This window comes from Cenococcum geophilum, assembly GCF_001692895.1.
Source record: "Cenococcum geophilum 1.58 unplaced genomic scaffold K441scaffold_18, whole genome shotgun sequence".
NCBI lineage: Eukaryota > Fungi > Ascomycota > Dothideomycetes > Gloniales > Gloniaceae > Cenococcum > Cenococcum geophilum.
In genome coordinates, this window is record NW_027137576.1 from 504,153 (window position 1) to 525,296 (window position 21,144).

At 40.5% G+C, this 21,144-nt stretch overlaps 2 protein-coding genes across 2 annotated transcripts; both read left to right on the forward strand.

The window, feature by feature from the left end:
- Positions 1 to 17,771: 17,771 nt before the first annotated feature.
- K441DRAFT_557786 (uncharacterized protein) lies at positions 17,772 to 19,191 on the forward strand (the record flags this gene model as incomplete). The annotated part of the gene is made up of 2 exons (XM_067643391.1): positions 17,772 to 18,222; positions 18,269 to 19,191. The coding sequence occupies 2 exons, from the start codon at positions 17,772 to 17,774 to the stop codon at positions 19,189 to 19,191; spliced, it is 1,374 nt and encodes a 457-aa protein (XP_067504529.1).
- Positions 19,192 to 19,693: 502 nt separating this feature from the next.
- Positions 19,694 to 20,116, forward strand: K441DRAFT_557293 (uncharacterized protein; the record flags this gene model as incomplete). Its single annotated transcript, XM_067643370.1, has 1 exon — positions 19,694 to 20,116. One exon carries the CDS (start codon positions 19,694 to 19,696, stop codon positions 20,114 to 20,116), a length of 423 nt encoding a protein of 140 aa, XP_067504530.1.
- Between the last annotated feature and the right edge of the window lie 1,028 nt (positions 20,117 to 21,144).

Sequence of the window (21,144 nt, forward strand, 5' to 3'; positions counted from 1 at the left end):
TTGCTCCAGTCTACTCTAGGCAGGAGACTTCTCCTAAAGCTGCTTATTTTCCAATTCCGCCAAGTTAGTAACTATCTTATACTCTTTACTTCGGTCAATTACTTTAGCTTCTATCTTCTTTAGCGCTGTATAATCCTTAGAATAGTATTCTTACTTACCATAGTTAAAGCAGGTAACTAGCGCTCTTACGGCTAGTACTAGAGTCAGAGACTGCTAGAAAGGGAGGGGACCCTTAGTCTCTTCAGCGCCCCTAGTAGATGCTCTCTTTATAGCCTAGGCTGCTCTATAGTCACTTCATTCCTTACCTATCTGCTTTAGACCTTAGGTATACTATTAAGTAGTCTTATAATAAGCATAGAAGCTATAGTTTTTGTCTACCACCTTAACTTCTATTTAGACGCATAGGCTGTCGTAAAGCTTATTATAAAGCTCCTCTTTCCATTAATCTTGTGGCATCCTTAAGATATTTGCTAGCCGTACGAAGTTAGATTAAAAATTGTTAAAGTCTCCTAGGTACGGCATCTTAAGGCCTTTAAGTTCCTGCTAGGCCTTAATGCGGCGATCTAGGTCCTTAAAGACATTCTCCAGGAACTTAAGTACCTCTTTACTAGTAGGGTTACGTTCTGCGTCACGCTCTACCTCTAGATAAGGTAAAAGGTGGTTATAAGCTTTGCCTCCTACACGCGTCTTAATATACGCTACTTTTATATCTTCTTCTTGGCCTAGGTTGTCCCGGTAAAACCAGTCTACATTAAATTAAAGCTTGTTTCGTATATAGCCGCTCTAGGCCCAATAGGTAGGTTCTTTCCCATCTATAAGCGTAGGTAGGTCTAGGAACTTCGCCGTACGTCCTAAGCCCGTAACACTACTCGTCTAAAAGAGTAGTATCCCTTCTTAAATCGTCTATAACGGTGTGCTTTCTCGCTCGCTGTCTTCCCGATCTAAGGCTTATATAGTAACCTTACGGCCCATCCTTAATATCTTCCAATTGGCCTCGCGGAGCTCGTTAGTCCTATTATTTAGATACTCCTTAAGCTCCGCTATCTTTGCCTCGGCCTCCTCTTTCGCATTAATAGCCTTATATATATAGTTATTTACAAGACGCCATAGCATAGCGATCTGCTGTTCTAACGCCTTCCTTTATATTCCCTAGAGCCTCAGCTCCTCCATAAGTTCGGTTATAGGTATCTCGGCTAGGCTTTAGGTAGTCGCGGCTATAAACTCCCTTTTAGTTTCCATCTTAAAGTATATAGGGTTCTTATCGTCTTCCAATTGTGCCATAAGACGGTCCTATTTACTCTTTATATCGTCTAAAAGCTCTATCTCGCTATAGTACGGTTAGAGCTCTGGCGGCTCAAGTGTCGCGTCTATAGGTTCCTCACGACCTGCCAGCGCTGGGTCGGTAGCTATCTCTAGTATACTAGGCCTTAATGCGCTCTTTCTTGCCATAGTGTCTCTTTGCTTCCTTAGGTAAGTCCTCTTACTGCTAAGATTATAATTAGGGTGATCCTTTTAATCTAATTGCCGCAGTCTCTTCTTTTAGCTGCTTAATCTACTGTCGCAATTGCCTGCCTCGAGCAGGGCTTAGAGGGTCGGTTAGTCTATAGTCGTAGTGGTAAAACTGGCTACGCGTTTAACCGTTGGACCTAGTATTGTGTCGCCTCTATAGGCTAATTAGGGTTGACCTTAGTTTAATATCACGGCTAGCTTCCCGTGGGAGCGGTCCAATAGATTAAGCAATAATAAGGGGCTATATTATGAATAGACTAAGGTAAGGGCTCGAAGAAAGGGGCGTGGTAGACGACTATGTACATATTCGGTTGTCGGGGCAACATTAGGGCAACGTTAATCCGTGACCGACGACGCCTCGATAGTAGCTATATAGACGAACCGTTACAGATATCCTATCTTAGTTTAACTTCTTAATTATATATAGACTAGGCGCTATAAACTATACGGATACTCTTACTAGGCGTAAATAAGACCTAGGTAACTATACGGCTATAAAGATCTTATTATAAACCCAGACACTACTATAACTAGAGCACCTTAACCCCTAAATATAGGCAGAACTAAGTATAGACTCCTTAGGCGCCGAGATATATCCTATTAACCCTTTAGGACTTAACTTAATTAATAAATTACTACAGACAAACTATACGGCCCCTTCTCTATAGGAGTACTATAAAAAGGTAAAGAACGTTACCAGCCCATAGTCCCTTAAAAATGGATTACTTAAGCATTAGGAACAGCTAGTAGTGGTAAAGGAATAGAACTTATGGACTCGGCTTATTGCTAAAGCATATACCTAGGTCTCTACGGCCCACCCTAGAAAGAATAAGACCCGCAGGATTATTAGCAACCGCTACTACTGGCCTAAAATAGTTATAGATATTAACCGCTATATACAGAACTGCAACAACTACTATAGGTTTATAATCCTACGAGATAAGACCCTAGGACTATTAAAACCCCTCCTAATACCTAACCGCCCCTAGTAATATATCTCTATAGACTTTTATAAGCTACCTTTAGACCGTAACAGATATAATATAGTTATAATCCTAGTTAACCGCTTTAGCAAGCGCCCGTTTTTAATTCCCTATTATAAGAATATTAATGCTAAAGAGGCAGCCCGACTATATATCTACTATATCTACTAAATTTACGGACCACTAGACACTATTATATCCAACCGCGGGCCGTAGTTTATATTAGCCTTTTAAAATAAGTTCACCTAGATCCTAGGCATTAAGCTAAAGCTTTTTATAGTATATTACCCCTAGACAGATGGTTAAACGGAGATTATAAATTAATACTTAGACTAGAGACTCCGGCCTTTCGTTAACTACTTCTAAGATAACTGGGCTAAACTATTGCCCTTAATAGACTACGCCTAAGCAACCCTACCCCACAACTCTACCGGATTTACCCCTATTTAACTAGAAATGGGTTACCTACCCCGTATAAGCTTTAACTAGGAAAGACTAAAAGGGCCCCAGACTATACGCGAAAAACTATCTTATAAGGAAGCCTAGTAGTACGCTAAGCGCTTAGAAGAAGCCTGGAAAGTAGCCTATACAAATTTAGAAAAGGCCTAGAAATTAATAGAATAGTAGGCAAATAAGTATAGGCGCGAGCCTAACTTTACTATAGGCGATATAGTCTAGGTTATAATAAAGAACTAGAAAATAAAACGGCCTAGCTGTAAGCTAGACTATAAGATAGCAGGACCGTATAAGATTCTTAATAAAGTAGGCAACTTGTATAAGGTTAAGCTCCTAGACTTAATTAAAGTCTACCCTATCTTCTTACCGGATAAGCTACGGAAAGCTATAAATAACCTACTACCTAGACAAAAGAATGAACCTCCCCTATTAATTTAAGTTAACAACGATAATAAATAGGAAATTAAAGAAATACTAGCCTATAAACTTATAAAGGGAACGTTAAAGTATTATATTAGTTAGAAAGGATATAACCTAGACCCTACTTAGTACCCTATATAGAACTTTATAGGTAGCCCCTATAAGCTTTAGGAGTTTTATAGCCGTTACCCTAANAAACCTAGACCGCNAAAGTACCTAGATAAGTANATAAAATNCTNGTATAATAANGACGATAAGCTACTANAAGAATATAAGNANAAAAACGCCCTAGAAATTTCTTAGTTATATAAGGTGTTGAGATATCCAGGAACTTTAACCGGCGGTTAAAGTTATCTAATTAGTTAGATTCTCTTACTAAGACTTTTAGCGGCAAAGCCTAAGGGCAGGCTTTTTTAGAGGGGGGGGTAATGTTACGGCACTAGCAGAACCTAGTAGAACTACGCACTGGCAAGTTGCTATAGATTGCCGCATATTGCGGTCATGTGACGCGAAGATCGTATATAGCTTCGAGCGGCGCTCCCCTTCTTCTCCTTTCCTTTCTTTAGCTTTAGATTCTCGTTTAAAGACAATCCAATTGTATAGGCTTGCGCGACCCTTTTGCCGTGCTTATATCTTGATTGACTGAGTCGCTAATACTTATAAGGGGTGGCTAAGGCCTAGCTAAAGGCTAGCCTTAGCAGCCCCTAAGAGCTTCCGGAATATAGCTAAGTAAGGGACCAAAAGTACCCTTATATTGCCCCCCCTTTAGTTAGGGCTGGCCCCTAGCCTATATTCTAATAAATTAATTCTATATATAGAAAGGTAAGTAGTATAAAAGCCTTGCTTATATAGGGGAATAAAGAAATAGGGGAAAAGGACTAGCTAAGCAGCCTTAATAAAAACCTTAACCTATGGCCAAAACCCAGTGGGAAAAAGGGCCTATTTTAGGTAGGAAAAGAGCGTCTGCTAATAGGATAAGACTTAATTATATACAATCAGTCTTAAAGAGATAATCGCCTACGATTAAGTCTTAATAGCTCTATAGCTAACAGCCAGATAGTCTCTACTTAAAGCTAGCTTAATCGCAAGAATATCCCTTATATTACCCCCCCCCCCTCTTACAGTTAGCCCCCTCCATTACCTTGCGGTAGCAAAAGATTATAGAGGGCTCGTCCCGGAAGGGGTTCGGAGAGATATTGGTATTTAACTACAATAGGGTCTTATAAGCTTTTAAAGTAAGCTAGAGCTCTTAAAGCAACTAAAGTCTTACTAAGATAATCGCGTAGGATCTTTAAGCTGCTGCTATCTCTTTTTAGGTAAGCTATAGCTCTTAATATAAGCTAAAGCTCTTAGAGCGACTAAAGCCTTATAGAAAGATAATCGCGTACAATCTTTATAAGACGTAGCTCTTTTAGAGACTTTAAATTGACGTCTTAATTGCCTTCCCCTAGCCGCATAATTAGTTTTTATAAGGAAGTGATAGCTAAATAGCCATACGCGTGTTTCCTTCCTTCTAAATTACACTGTTATTACGGAGTAATATTAGCAATAAGAAGAGATTACATAGGATCTTTAAGCCGCCGCCATTCTCTTAGGCAATCTATAGCTCTTAATATAAGCTAGAGCTCTTAGAGTGACCAAAGCCTTACAGAAAGATAATCGCGTACAATCTTTAAGCCGTAGCTCTTAAAGCAAGCAGTAGCTTATAAGATCACATAGAATCTCTAAGCCAAAGCTCTTAAGGTAAGCCGTAGCTTAATAAGACAACCACCTACGGTTTAGTCTCAGCAGCCCTCAGGCTAACAGCCAGAGAGTCTCCGGGTCGGGCCGTAGCCCTTAGACAAGCCGTAGCTCTAAGACGAGCCGTAGCTCTAAGCAGTGTGGTTTTGGATAAACCTTATCGCGATAAGACGCAATGGATATCCTTATCGCGATAAGGATATCCATTGCGTTTTATCGCGATAAGTCTTGGCATACCCCAAATAAATTTTTAGTTGCCTTCCTCCTCTTTATTATTATATAAAATATAGTTTTAAAAGTAAATTTAGAAGCTCTTGACTCTATTAATACCTCTAAATCGAAAAATATAAGAGGTTTATTAGCTCTTTAATATGGAATACCCGTCCACTAGGCAGTAATGTAGTTTTGGATAAATCTTATCGCGATAAGTCTTAGTATAACCCTAAATAATTTTTTAGTCGCCTTCTTTATTATTATTATATAAAAATAACTAATTTAAACCTAGTAAATAAAGTTATATTATCCTTTTTCTCTAAATTTTAGTAAGTGGCTCTATATATGGCTCTATATCCGGCTCTGCGCATGGAAGCTCCGCATACGGAGGCTCCGCACGAAGCTCTGCACGAAGCTTTGCACGAAGCTTTGCACGAAGCTCTACACGAAGCTCCACACGAAGCTTTGCACGAAGTTCCGCACGAAGCTCCGCACGAAGCTCTGCACGAAGCTCTGCGCGAAGCTCTGCGCGAAGCTCTGCGCGAAGCTCTGCGCGAAGCTCTGCACGAAGCTCTGCACGAAGCTCTGCACGAAGCTCCGTGTACGGAGGCTCTGCACGAAGCTCCGCGTACAGAGGCACTGCACGAAGTTCTGTATACAAAAGCTCTGCACGACGGCTCTGCGTACGACGGTTCTGTCCTATTCTGCTTGGTTGGGGTAGAAAAGCCCCGCACAGGGCATTTTATCCTTATCGATTGCGATATTTTATGCATTTTCTATTGGATAAGGATATTTTATGCTCGCTTATTCGCATTATCCAAAACCACACTGGCTCTAAGAGACAACCACCCACGGTTTAGTCTCGGCAGCTCTATGGCTAACAGCCAGAAAGTTTCCGGGTCGGGCCGTAGCCCTTAAGCGATCGCGAACGATCTAAGAGCCGTAGCTCTTGAAGCAAGCAGTAGCTTACAAGACTACCTACGATCTCAATAAGCCGTAGCTCTTAAGGTAAGCCGTAGCTTAATAAGAGATAACCGCCTTACAATTAGGTCTCGGCAGCTCTATAGCTAATTAGGCAGTAGCCCTTAATTGCATTTAATCTAAAAGCAAGGGTAGTAGCTATAGCTTTAAAAACTAGCCATCAGTTCTTTAGATAGCTATTAAATAGCAATTATATAGCCTCCAGGGTAGCTACATCTCTTTAAAGACGTTCAACCTTATAGCAAGTAAACCGCGGTTAGCTATAGAGTATTTACAAGCTTGATCGCATAGGATCCCCCTTGATTTTTGCCAAAAAGCTTTCGGATAGCAATCAAATTGCCTTTAGGTCGCCGTCGTGGCAGAGCTACACCGCTACACTGCTAATCGTATGCGGGTATACCAATCGCTAGGTAATCGCGTACGATCTGGATAGCCCCAACCCTTGGCCAGGTGGCTACCATCTCCCTTATCTCCTAATCCATATCTACCACCATAAGCGGATGCGATCTGCCAGACGTCTTGCTAGTATAGCTGCTTTGCAACATACGCGATCGTCCTAGGTAAGATAGAGGACCTAATCTGTATTCCAACACTATTATACAAATGCGATCTCCAGGCGTCTACTAGTGTACCTACTATGTTGTAGTAAACGCGATCGTCCTAGGTAAAAATAGAGGATCGTGAAATTGCTTAAGGGCGCAGCCCTTAGCTTATTATAGGCTACTACCCGCAAGAGTATAGGATTGGTTTAAATATAAGGCAGTATTGCCTAGGTGTACGGTAGGGAGCAGGTAAGCCGAGTATAAGTCACAGGGAGTTAATAGAAGAGGACGATATGGTAATAAGGTAGGTAATAGCCTCTGTAGACATAAGACAAACTAATAAGGGAGGAAGGGTTGTAAGCCTAAGGAGCTTATAAGGAGGTGCCAAGGGCTAGCCAAAGGCTAGCCTTGGCGACCCCTAAGAGCCCCTAGGCGTACACCCAAGTAAGGGCCAAAATAACCCTTATACCTTTAGCGCTTAATCTTCTAATTAGCCTAGGTAGGGCTAGGGGGGCTCTAGTTACTTTCTAGTAGCGTTATAACCGTTATAAAAGGTATCTATATTTTCTTTAGCGGTAACTATAGGTATATAAGAGTGTTTAAGCTCCTAAAGCATCTAGGTATTAGGGCTTATTTAGCCATCTTACCTAAAGGGTTATATTATTACAATCTCTCGCTATTAGAGGGACCTTCTTGCCTTACCGCGACGGCTTTCTATAAGGTGCCCGTGGAGTTTCCGTTTAGGTTATTACGAAATTTTAAAGGAGAATAGTGGTTGTAAATAAAAGATATAAATAAACAATCTGGTCCTTAAAGCCGGCTGCCATTTTAAAAAGGAGTAGGAAGGATTTAAATATAAGGGGACTTTGTAAACAGGGGGCTATAAGGCACAATTATAGAACAGGATAGGGAGGTAAGGCCTCTAGGATTGTGGAGACTAATACTACGGGCACGTGCCTCCGGCACGTGACTGGCGACTATTTAAGGGGTGTCCGGGGGTTGTCCTAAGGGCAACCTAAGGTGTCCGCAATAATATTATCTAATAAATCAGACTCCTGGGGAGAAATTGCGCTACGGCGTAACGCTAAGGACCTAGTGCCACGCTTATAGACTCCTATAAACTCCTAAGCCAATTAAACCACTATACCCTAGTCCTATAGAGTCCTGTGAAGTCCTAAACCAATTATATTACACTAAGAGGTATTTCTCCCTAAGAGTCTAAGAGCTTATAGGCGCCCTTTATATATAAACTTAAAGTTTTTTATTAGGCAACAACTCTTCTATTACAACGCTGTATCTTATACCCTAAATTAACTCTAAAATACTTCCAACCATATTTAATCAAAAGCTATTTACTTCCTCTATCTTATTAAGAAATAATAGACGTTGCCGGCGGAATACCTATACCCCTATCCAATAATTCGTAAAGCCCTTTATCTAGGGTTCCTCCTAGCTCTCCTTTGCCTTCTAATAAATATCCTAATAGGTATCTTAATAAACTCGACAGCGATATGGATTACCTTAACAATAAGCTTAATAGCGACGCTATTAAGGCCCTTCAGCCTTCCTCTAACGGACCTTTCTCTCCTACCCGTAATTAATACAATATAAGCAATAGGGAACGGCGGTTTACACAATTTAAGCTATAATAGGTAGCTAATATACTATGCCGCGTTAAATGGAGCTTTTAAGGCTTTATACTTGCTTAGGTTAGGTTAGAAGAAGGCCGAGAGGTTATAATTAAGCACCGCCTATATAGTAGTTAATAACAGCAACGGCTTTAACTAAGGCGTGCTATGGATAATCTACGTATATGGAACGTCTGCTTACGTTATTCTCTAGTAGACTCTTTTACTATAGAGCTTAATAACCTTATCCGCCAGCCTTACTTTACTTAATTTAATTATACCATAGACCTAAAGACGCTTAACTTTAAGCTAGCCTTTAGGACTATCTAAGAGGTTGCCCCTATATAGCATGCTATTCTTATAAGACTTATAAGCAATTAGCGCGCCTACTAACCTAGCTACGACGCTCCGCTTTAGACTAATGCGTTATCTAAGCAATTATTTACTATTACTAGTATAGTATATTATTCTTAGGCCAAAAAGCGATCCGCCTTCCTCTTTTTAATGCTAGATATCTATCTAGTAGGCTCTAGTGTAAAGCGGTAAGTAATTAAGACTCTATTAGGGCTTGGAATATATTATAGTTATTATTAGGCCAGTTAGTTAATAAACAAGATCGCTAAGGCGGCAAAGGTATAGTATTTAACTTTTATAAACTCCTAGGCTAACTAGCTAACTTCTTTAGAGATAACTCCAGCTTTAGGCGTCTAATAAGCAGATAGTAATTATTTATAATAACGTTAACTTTAAAGATAGAAAAAGGGACGAGGTTATAGGCCATACGGATACTATGCGATTATTAACAACAGCGGCTATTATTCTTTGCCCTAAGCTACCAACTTTAGGTCTACGTCAGTCTATACACAATCCAACAATACCTCTTAGGCTTAAAGATATATTGGCTGCCCCTAGTATATCTAGCAAGGACGGTGGGATTGGGTTAAGCATTACATAAAGCCTTATATTAGATATAATTAAGAGAATTTATACAACCAGCGTTAGTTCTGTATTTAGAGATAGTGATTGCTATTCTAAAATACTAAGTATACATTATCTTAAAGTGAACAAGACTAAGTTCTGGCAATTTGGGGCTATATTTAAGGATAAGGGTACTATTAAAGGTATATATAGCGTCTATAAAAGTATATTCCTAAACCAGCTTAGTTTACAGGCACCAGAAGACCCTACTAAAGCTAAAACTGTCTATAACGACTTTTATAATTAACTCTGGCTTATCTATAGAGACTAGCTTACAGCACGCTATATTAGGGCCGTTAAAAACGAGCAAACCTAGGCACGCCGACCATACAATTAACGGGATTGGCTTTTTAGTTTACCTGCGTGGTTCCATATCTAGATAAACCTACTAAATACTATTGTCCGTACGCATTAGGCACCCGCTCTTTCTAAAGAGGAGGCTTATTATTACCTATAAGCTAATACTACTATATAGGGTCGCAGTTAGTATAGTTAGGAGAATACTAATATACTACCTAATAGAACCAATTGTTGCGCAGGGCTTTACGGCACGCGTAGTTGCATTATTTTACGCAGTAATGCAATGTAGGGGTTACCTTATTACCTCTAGTAGAGACTTCTTTAAGCGAATAGACTATATTACTAACGCTATCAGTTCCCTTATACCAGATCAATTTTTAGAACTTATAGAAGACGTCTATCTAGCCGTATTTACACTAAATACGTAAAATAGCAATAGCTCTACTAAGCAACTATATAACGATATTAAATTCCGGACAATATATCATATACTTTAAAAGGTTAAGCTATTTTTATCTATTCGGCATGCTATTAAACATACAGATATAGGTATGCTAAGGCACTTTATTAACCCTCTTATTATCTACTTTTTTAGCGCGTCCNAGCACAACTATANCCGNGAGATNTTATTCTATNNNTGGAATCTCTCCCNGGTAAANACGCCTAAGTTANAGTATANAATACTATCCTCTAGGCTTATAAACTGGCTTAGTAGGGCTACTATACATAAAGCAATTAACCTTAGGCTTAAGTATCTTAATAGTAGCTATAAGATTAAAATGAAGTGTTATAAGAACTTAACACACGATACGGATATTACATTTAACTAAGTATATCTATTAAATACTTAGGTTAGGGCTTTACGTAAAAGACTAGAGGCTATATTTAGCGAGTATATACCTAGGGCTTATACTACTGCTACTGTAATACCGGATATGTTTTTACTCGCTTATACTCTCTTTACTTTAGATTTAGCCGAACTGCGGAGTATAGAGCAATTAGCTAGTATAAAGTTCTTTAATTCTTCCAATATCTTATAAGAAGGTATTAGGGTACTAGCGGATAGGGTTAATTAGTTTAACTAGCAGCACGTTTAACAATTAGATATAATTAGAGGGTTATATCCTTCTAAGACTATAGATAATACTAATAGATTTACTAATATAGAAGACTATACTAACTAGGTTAAGGAGGGGTTAGATAGGGTTATTAATCTAATAATTAACCTTATAACAATTAACCTTATTAACCTTATAGGAATTAGGGTAGCTAACTAATCTCTAAACTCCTATAAACTCCTATAAACTCCTAGACTAATTAAATACCTATATTTGTTAATGCTCTAAACCAGCATACTAGTAATACCTCCCTTAGGTTAAATTTGCCTAATCCTTAAACTCCTATAAACTCCTAAATTACCTAGATTAATTAAACGTCTATTTTTACTAAACTATAATAATCTTAACTGGCCGCGACTGTCTTATTTGCACCAAAATAGATATCTAGCGTAGGAAGTACACGAGCTTTAACGTTTGCCGGTATAGGCTTAATACGCCCTCTATATGCTCTAGATATGGGTTATTAGCCTTACGCTATACTCCATAACGGCCTAGCAATCTTTAGTAACAGCGAACTTAGTTATAGCCGAACTCTTATAAACTCCTACAAACTCCTATAAACTCCTAGGCCAATTAAATACCCGCGTTTCTCTTTAACTAGGCTAATATAACTTATACACAAACTTTTATATAAACTTTTACACAAAATTTTATACGAGATAATAATAGAACCTAGCAACTGTATTCAACCACCACCTATCTATACTACCTACTAGGCAACTCCGGGGCTTCTATAACGCCTTATAGTTAGGCCCGCACCAAACAGTACCGTTATTTAAAATTACCCCTTAGATTAATACAGTCGGATTAAAGCTTACCTATAAAGGATACCTTACGGTTAGGCCCGCACCAGACAGTATTATTATTAGGTTTTACTCCTTAAATTAATATAACTAGATTAAAGCTTACCCGTAAAAGTATACTATAAAAGCTATTACTTCCGCGCACTAAAGTGCTAGAAAGCAACACTAAACCCCCTCCCCCTCCCCTTACGCCATAATGCCACTACTGCTAGGACCTAGTGGTGGACCACTAGACGGCTTATACGCCGCTAAAGACCTTAGCCTAGGAGGTAGGGGCGAGGGATCCTTAGGGTCCTTGCGCCTACGCCTTAAGAGGCTACACCCGCCAGAGCGGGCCGCTACTTGGTAGCGAGCGCAGGTGTCCCTAGGCCTACTCACCTGCTATACACCCTTTTTAGAGTATACCTAACACTCCTCACCTAAGGCCTAGCAGGCAGTATATCGCTCACTACCCACTAACTCCACCCCTAACTCCGTCTCCATTATCCGGCCAATATAGCCCTAGTCTCTCCGCTTATTCGGCCCTATAGCCGCTAACCCCACCACCAACTGCGACCACTATTTGCCTTAGGCGGTAGGGGCGTATGCGGCAGTTGCCTTACTGCGGAGGGCCCAAGCCTACGGCAGGTGGACTGAGTTAGCGCGCTAGGCAAGGGCAAACCCAGCGGTAGTAAGGGTAGGCGGCGGGAGGGCGGGTAACAGGGGAAGGGCTAGGGTGGGAGTAGGGGCGGGAGTAAGAGTAGGAGTAGGAGCGGGAGTAGGAGCGGGAGCAGGAGCGGGAGCCGGGGCCGGTAATAGTAATAGTGGTAGTAGCCTATAAACATATATAAGCTAAGTACATACTATACAGTTATTAATACTTACAGCTTCTCTCCTAACTCCCCACCGCCAAACCATTTATTATCATTGTTGTCGTTATTAGCGGCGGCAGCGGGTGGCGGCGGCAGCACTAGCGGCGGCGGCGGTGGCGGTAGTGGTGGTGCTGCTGCTGCTACTAGTGGTGCTAGTACTATCGCTGCTAGTACTAAAAGGGGAGGGTAAGAACGGCGGCGACGGGGGCGGGGGCTATTTAAATCAGTTAGTTATATCTTATAGTTAATAGTTACTAATACTAATGCTTACAGCGTCTCTAAACAAAACCTGCTAGACTAAAGCCGGCAACAAAGAAGCAGGCGCGCGGCCGTAAAAATTCTCTCCTTATTAAGGAGGATATTAAATAGGTACGCAAGCACCCAGACAGTAGAAGGAGTCATTTAAAAAGCTTTTTTTTTAAAAAAAAAAAAGCTTTTAATAGGAGATATGGCTAAGAGTAAGTTCGAAAATAAGGTTTAAACTAAGTTATTATTGCTAGGCAAGATTTAGTACCATTTACCTTTAATTTAGTCTTCTTTACTAATAAGAATAATTCTCTAATTTACTATAGGATCCCCGTAAACTCCTATAAACTCCTATAAACTTCTGCAAACTCCTAGGCTAATTAGAGTCGCGTATTACTTCTTACAAACTCCTATAAATTCCTGGATTATATGTCTACGCATTTATATAAAAGTTCTCTTTACCCTTTAGGGTTGCACACCTTACGCGTCCTCTCTTTAAGATGGGTATAAAGTTTAGCACTTTACCCGTATTTAGATCTCTTTCTGCTAACGGTAACTAACGTAATAGTATAGTAGGCTCTGTGCTATTACGCCTTTACCTTTATCTCTTTTAACTTAGAGTAATACTTTTCTGGGTATCTAATATATTAACCGGCTGCTGGGTATCTAACTAGCTATAGTTACGGCTATACCTAATAACATTTACTCCTAAAATACGAGCTTGTTTAAGCTGTCTTATTATACACTAAATACCTTTAAACACACCATTAGGTGGGACAGGTAAGGTTAGTAATAGCAATACTGGCGTACTAATAGCTCTATTAACCCATTCTCCTAATTCTAATAACGTATATTTATTTACTCCAGCCGTCTTAATTATATATAACTATATAGCCCTTAACACCTCTCGTCTTGCAACCTGTATAGTAAGAGTATCATCCCTTTTACAAATAGTTGCGGCGTAATTAGATGCACTGGTATAAGATTCCTAACTATGCTAGCCTTATAACTCCTATAGCTCCTATAGCTGCTATTATTGCCTTCTTATATATCTTACATTCTTTATCTTATTATATAAATTATTAACCTCCTTAATAAAGCACTAGAGTTGCTCTACTAATAATTGCCTAGCCTTTTCTCTATAAGGCCATATCTAAAGTAGAGGAGCTTTAGTATAGAGGCGATTAAAAGTAAGCGTATCCTAAAAGTCCGGTCCCAGTTTATATATATATACAAGCTACCAGCGGTATATTTTATTCATATACCTATCTAGTAGCATAGGGAAGCGCCTACCTACACCATATAATGCTTCCGCCTACGTAGTTATCCATTTATTAATAAGAATTAGGGTAAAATAAGGTCGCGAACCGCTTCTTAGCTAAGTAATTAGCAGTAGGATATCTAGAGCCTAAGTAAGAGTTAGAAGTAGTGCAGGGTTATAACGACTATAATATTAATCCGGAGGTACGCGGGTAACAGTAACTTATTATAGTAGCTTACCCTCACCAAGGTAAGTTAGAAAGGTCCTCCAATAGCATATACTATTAATTATTTCCATCCATACAGCCGATAGCCTAGCGCGATAAGACATCTCTATCTTACTCTAAAATTTAGTTTTTATAGCTTTATTAATAGGAGTAGAAGCCTGGTTAGAAGCTAGTATCTAAAAAGAAATGCTTTCCGTATCACTTGCGTCGCTAAGCGTATAGCCGTTAGCTAGTTAACTACGTGCTGTTACTTAATTAGCTAATAGTTAATTTCGATATAGCTTATAAGTGGTCTTCTAAGGTATATCTAGTTAAAGCTGTGACTGTTTAATCTCTGGTCTATTAACACCTTCTATATTAAAGGCCCAGTACGGCAGAAATATGTAACCTTTACTAGTTTAACTATAGCCCTGTCTACTGCGACTAAGCCGCTACTATAGATCTCTAAGACTCTTTATAATTAGAAACTTCTAAAGCACTACCCGTTTAATATCCGCGACATTAACACCTATACTAAAAGACGTTATTACCACTATAATCCTTATAGACGATAAGGATTTCTTAAACTCTTTATATTAAGTAGTGCGATTATACTCTTAAATATATGCAGTATATACCTAAACCACATTAGTAACGCAACGGGTTCCACTATCAGCATTAGTAGTATACTATTTATTAGATGCGAAGGTTAAAGTCTTTATAAGAAGTGCTCTTTAGAAATATGCCGCTGCTTCCTAAATAGACCGACGACCGTCTATAAAAATAATTATCTTTAGTATTTTCTTTAGGACTGTAGTATCTAAATCTATATACGCATCTAATAGGAAGTATAGTACGTCCTATAAATCCACCATGCCTTTACTAAGCGGTAGTACGCATATTAAGACATCGGGGCGATCCATAGAAGTCCTAATTACCTTAGTCTAGTATATACGACTACCTATAGAGCGAAAACCGGCGTTTTAAAGAACTAGTTACTCTACTTCCTTATTAAGTGTAGCTAAGCAACCAAACCAAACTATATCCTGACGAAGTATTGTCCGTAGCTCGCCTATTATAGTAAACGCTAGTTAAAACGTTTCCCATTACTTTACTAGATAATACTTATTAATTATAATAAGTCCAATCCTAGCCTATAGTTCTGGGCTCTTTAACGCAGCCTAGAAAGACTTTAATAAGGCCTACTTAGGACCAAAAAAAACGTGCGTATATATACTATCCTTTACCTTTACAATTAAGGCCTTATCTGCGATCCTACTCTTAGCAGTAATAAGACACGGATTAGAACCATTAAGCTTCCGGATATTATCCAACTACTTATCCCTAAGCTTGCTTAGTGGGACTAACTAGATAGTAATCTTGCTCGTTAAGATTAAAAAAGTATAAAAAATAAGACTTTTTCTAAAACCGGTGCGTGTAATAAGAAGTATATTACTAAAACCAAATATTAGACATCTTAAGGTGCGTACCTACTCCGGATAAGAGGTCTAAGGGCGGCCTCCTGGGTTTATATTCTAGAGTATTCGTTTAAGACATTCTTCTAAAACATTTATCTATAAAGGAATATTTTCCTTACGCCGAGCTTCCTAAATAATAGACGGCAATTCTTTTAGATTTATCTAATTAATCGCTGCAATACAACCTGGTTATACAGTCAAAACTCTTTATAACGATGCGGGTCGTACGGCCGACCGTATTGTAATACCAATGGTATTGTTATACATGGAGTCACGTGTTGGGTTAATAAGCAGGAAAAAGGAGGCTAAAGCGTGGCTAAGCATCCCAAAAGGGTATAGGGCATTTATTTCACAGGCTAAGTATAACCCCTCCCATACAAAATCTCTACTGGTTATAACGATTTTGGTAGGGAAAACTTAACGATATTGTGAATAGTCAGTATATCGTAATATTACACCAAAAAAATTTGGATTAAGGGGTGTAGATCGTAATATGGAGTATATCGTTGTAATCAGATATCGTACTAAAGAGTTTCGACTGTAGTATTAGGTATAGATAAGCTTCTACTCTACCTATCCCCGCCTTCCGCCGGCCGCTATTATACCATTTCTTCCTACGGTCGCGATTAGGCGGCATTTAATTGGCCTAGGAGTTCATAGGAGTTTATAGGAGCTTATAAGAGTTTATAAAAGTTGGCAAAAACGTAACCTAGTTATATTCCAGCTAGTAACGGTATACGTAGTAGGGTAACGCGTCCCGGCGTCCTATACATAAGCGTTCTAGTTAACTTAGGAGTTCGTAGGAGTTCATAGGTATTTGCAGAAGGTTATAGGAATTAGCTTGCAACAAAAAATAGACGTAATTTGGTTATAGTATAGATAGTAGTGGGTAGAACGGCCCATAGGTGGCATAAAAATGAGTTTTAAAAACGCGTTCAAGGTTTTACGCGCTATATCTTATGCCTCTAAATTAATTATAATTAGTATTTATACGTATAGAATTAAAGTTTATTACCTAAAGATTAAAATGCATTAAACAAAACGATAATAACTGTTAATGGGGTCTCTTGTAGAGTCGGTTGAAGCTAAAATACACGATCTAAAACATTTAGTTTACACCAAAGTGACGCCTATAAGCTCTTAGACGCTTCGCAGAAGATTTGCTAGTGATAGGGGGTGCGCAGGGGGCTAAAACTAGTTCACGGTTCTGATTGGCCCAGGAGTTCGCAGGAGTTAGCAGGACTTGGCAGGAGTTAGTGTGCGGCCCGTGCGTTACCCTGAGTCACCGAAATCTTCTGCGAAGCGTCGGATTTATGAGATAACAATAATATCCCTTACACGACTAGCAGAGGCGGAAGGCGCTAAGAACTCAATTTGGCTGCCGACTGTGTCGAATACCGCTCTGCAAGGAAGAGGACTGCTAGAAGGATCATATAGCACGACTAAACACCAAGAAACAAGCCTTGTATATACTTTGTTCTATATATATGCAGCCTCATTTAACGACGACTATGATTTTGATGTTTTCTCGCACGGGCCACCACTTGAGTCCCTTGACGGTGCAAGGGATACAACATCGTTTCAAACGATGTTTGCCAAGAACCAGATTCGATATTTTAAACGACTAACTAAATACTGCTAGTAAGTGTCGATCGCTCGTTTCGACTTGCTTACACTAATTATCGAACGAATATATCGTTCCATCGAAACCCCTCTAGTACCAAAGAAAAGCAAGCGGGCTTTGCGGCTCCGCCTCGCGGCTCCGCCTCGCTCAGAAAGGCTTCGTCATACGGGGCAACTCTTGGCAGAAGATCTTCAGCCTGATGCATCACAATCTCAACGAGCGACTACAATGGATCTAGACGCCATAACGGAGGACTCTCCCACTTCAGAGGGCGACATGAAGAGGCCTTACGACGCGCCAAAACGGTCATATCGAGCTCACGTGAAGGCACAGTGTACTCGCAACCCTTGCTTTATGAACCTTTACCAGTTTCTTTCTGATCCAAAAGAGCAGCAAAATGGGTGTCGGCTATGCGCTATTGATTTTCGGAAAGGAATGGACAAGCCAATAGTACGGCCGAAAATTGCTTTGGAACAGTTGAATACTGAGATCCAGGCGCACCAGTTTGCTTCAGACGAAAAAGCACTTGAGGGGCGAATCTTGATCATTGAGGATCTAACCAGGGATCTCGTCGAATTCTTGGGAGTCAAGCTGGATATCGATCCCTTATTCTTTTCCTTGCACCTACATACCGTTCATAGAACGGGCTCACGACACCAGACACCGGACGAGGCCACGTTACCATCACGACTACTATCGCAAGACTTCGTCAATGTATCCTATCATCGATCAGTAGTCTGCGAAGGCAACATACCGTTCAAAGGACGGTTCCTAAGAGCTTCAACAATAGAGCGAAAACTGGTGTTCCTTCGTTCCACAAAAGTCGGCCTTGCTCAGCATTGCGCATCAGTCATACGAATAAGAAAGCGGGAAGGTTCTTGGCTCTGTGAGTACGCTTGATATTTAGCTTGCCATTCAGCTAATCTTGACAGCACTGATACTCGTGGATCCGCCTATTGGTGACACATTTATCAGAGACGATGGTCAGGAAAACGACAGACAGAGACTCTCGTTACATTTGAGGCCATTCCTTGGCGCTTATGAAGATTTCATGGAGCCAGTATCAGTCTCAGAGAGCCCTGAGGAGTCTACTCGTAGAGATGGAATGTTCGAGGATCTTCAGCAATACTGGACGCGGGAAAGACCGGCGTGCTTTGACTTAAAGAGCCCGTCCATTCAATCACTAGCATACTATGCCCTAAGAATAATTGCTGCGGAGTGGGTGAAGTACGTGGCTGTCATGCAATACTGCATAAAGCAGTACGAATACAACCACGATAGACTTCCAGCGCTCTCGCTCGACAGGTTTGACAAGGACCTCCGGGAACTTCAAAGCTGGAGACGCCGTACTATGGTTTCGCAAGGGAAGATTAAATCTGTTTTGCGATTCCTTTCTTCAAGAGAATCTACATCGAGTCATAAAAGTAAGGAACGCGAGCTGGAATGGCTGAGTGGCGACTTCGAGCACATCAACAGCAACATAGACGCAGTGGGTCGGCGCTTAGAAAGCATGCTCCCCGTCGTAATGAGCTTTATTCAAATCACCGATGCGCGACGATCATTTGCTGAGACGGCAGATATCAGTCGCTTGACGGTCCTTGCTCTCATCTTCGTTCCTTTGACCTTTGTCTCCAGCCTCTTCAGTATGAATACTGAGAATCTTCCTGGGAGAGGAGATTTTTGGGTGTACTTTGCTGTCGCTATACCGCTGACAGGGTTGGTTGTACTTATTGCGCGGCCACCTGTTGCTCTTGCGAGGAGAGTGATTAATTGGATTGTGGAGCGAAGAAGGCAACCTTTTGTACAAAGACGAAGCAAAAGTGAGAGTTCAATTGTGAAGGAACCAGTAGCTTAGAAACATGGTCGGCAGGAGTCATTGGAAGTCTGATTGCAATGGTCGTACTGGAGCATGCGCAGACAATTATCGCGCCGCGTTGAAGTCAACAAATCCACTACATTGGCCACTCTCTCAGTGAGAATGGTCACGATATTGAAGCGTCAAGGAGAAAGGAACAATCAGATTGGAGACCTCGAGATCGTTGCATCGACTGGCTATCGTTAGGGGTGCGTATACGCGATTTTCACGGAGGCCTGGAGAATTTTTGGAAGTCTGCTTTTGAGGGCCGTTTCTTGGAATTCATGCAAGGAACAGCAATGCTGGAGAAAAAGCAAATGTTCGGAGTAGGATATCGCTAGATTAGGTCATGACGACATCGTTACCATTACAAACCATCTAGAGCACGTGAAATACAGACATTACGAACGACCTCACTGCCAACAAAGATTAGCTGAACATCTCAAATTGCAAGTTTCAGTCAAAAAATTCAAGTCCTCATTATTTGCATGGATCCATGATTATGGGGAAGCCTTTTCATCGTCTACTAGCGTTTTACTCAAGCCGCAGTCCTCATTCCAATGCTCAGACGATTCACCTCATGGACTCCCTACGCGGAAATCTCGCACTAGGCCTCGATTTTCCCGTCGCCCTTATCGTTGCACTTGGCAGACGTCTCTTCCTTAGGAATACCGGCTTCTTCAGCCTCTCCATACATATACCTAAGGTGTCCACGGAGAAGACGCTTCTCGATGGGGTGCCGATCAACGAAAAGCACAACTACTCATGCTCCAAGATCGTCAGCCTCGCAAAGAAAAAAAACGGATGGGCTGGTGCGGGCGATGCTCTCGGTCTTTGGGCACTCGCCGCAGATGTAAGAACAGGCCTCTTGTCATTGCTTGAAAGGGGAGGATATATTAGCTTTCCAGGATGGCACGCTACATGAACGTATTGAAGAGAGGAAATAGAACCCAAGTTCTTCCGCTTTAGAGGGGAAGGCCTATATGTGCAAGTCGAGCGCTTACATTAACAAAGTTTATCCGTGCTTTTGGATCGAGAAAGTTGCACCAGCAGGAAAGGATGCCATTTTTCAAGGCCTCTGCTTCTTGCAAATGTCTCGGGGGCGTCACAATCCTCCGATTCGAAAATTGAGCTCACGCATCGATGCAATCAGTCCATACTGTCGGTCACCAATATGAACTATCCGAAGAGGACCTTTTGGACTCATCCGCGGCAGGGCTCCCAACGATAACCTTATTCATTCATTTATCGCGATATGCTTATCGTTATGAAGTGATATGAATACGATATTGAATTTTATGAATGAATGAATATCCATAAGCTTATGAATATATATATATGATTTAGAGCGTTGGTGGTAGTCGGTGGTGTTGTAAAGGGGTAGTGTAGTATTCGCAAAGGATTGTAAATACGCCTATCGTTCTAAAATATACGCACGATCAAAATTTTATTAATTTATATTAGGATGGATGCAGGAGCTATTAATGAGTTTATTGGTTCGAGAGACAGAAGGGGGGTAACGATTTGGGAGGACTCCGAGGACAATCGCCTCCCTCAAACGCCTTGCCAGGCCTAGTGATCAGTGTAAGAGATGGATGGATTGGATCTAGATCCAAATCCAGTTAGCCTTAAATCCATTAAATCCATCGGATCTGGATTAAGATCCAAACTTTATCCATACCCAGGCTTTAATTTTGCCGTATATTAATCTAATTCTGGCAATTTTCGCCACTTACGTAACATAACGGCCTAGTGTAGTTTTTAGTATAATCTAACTATAGCTATTTACTAAGCTCTACCGCAGTTGTCCACTAAGTTCCACCGTAACTATCTACTAAGTTCTACTGCTACTCTCTACTAAGTTCCACTATAACTGTCTACTAAGTTCCACTATAACTGTCTACTAAGTTCTACCGTAACTGTTTACTAAGTTCTACTATAACTATCTACTAA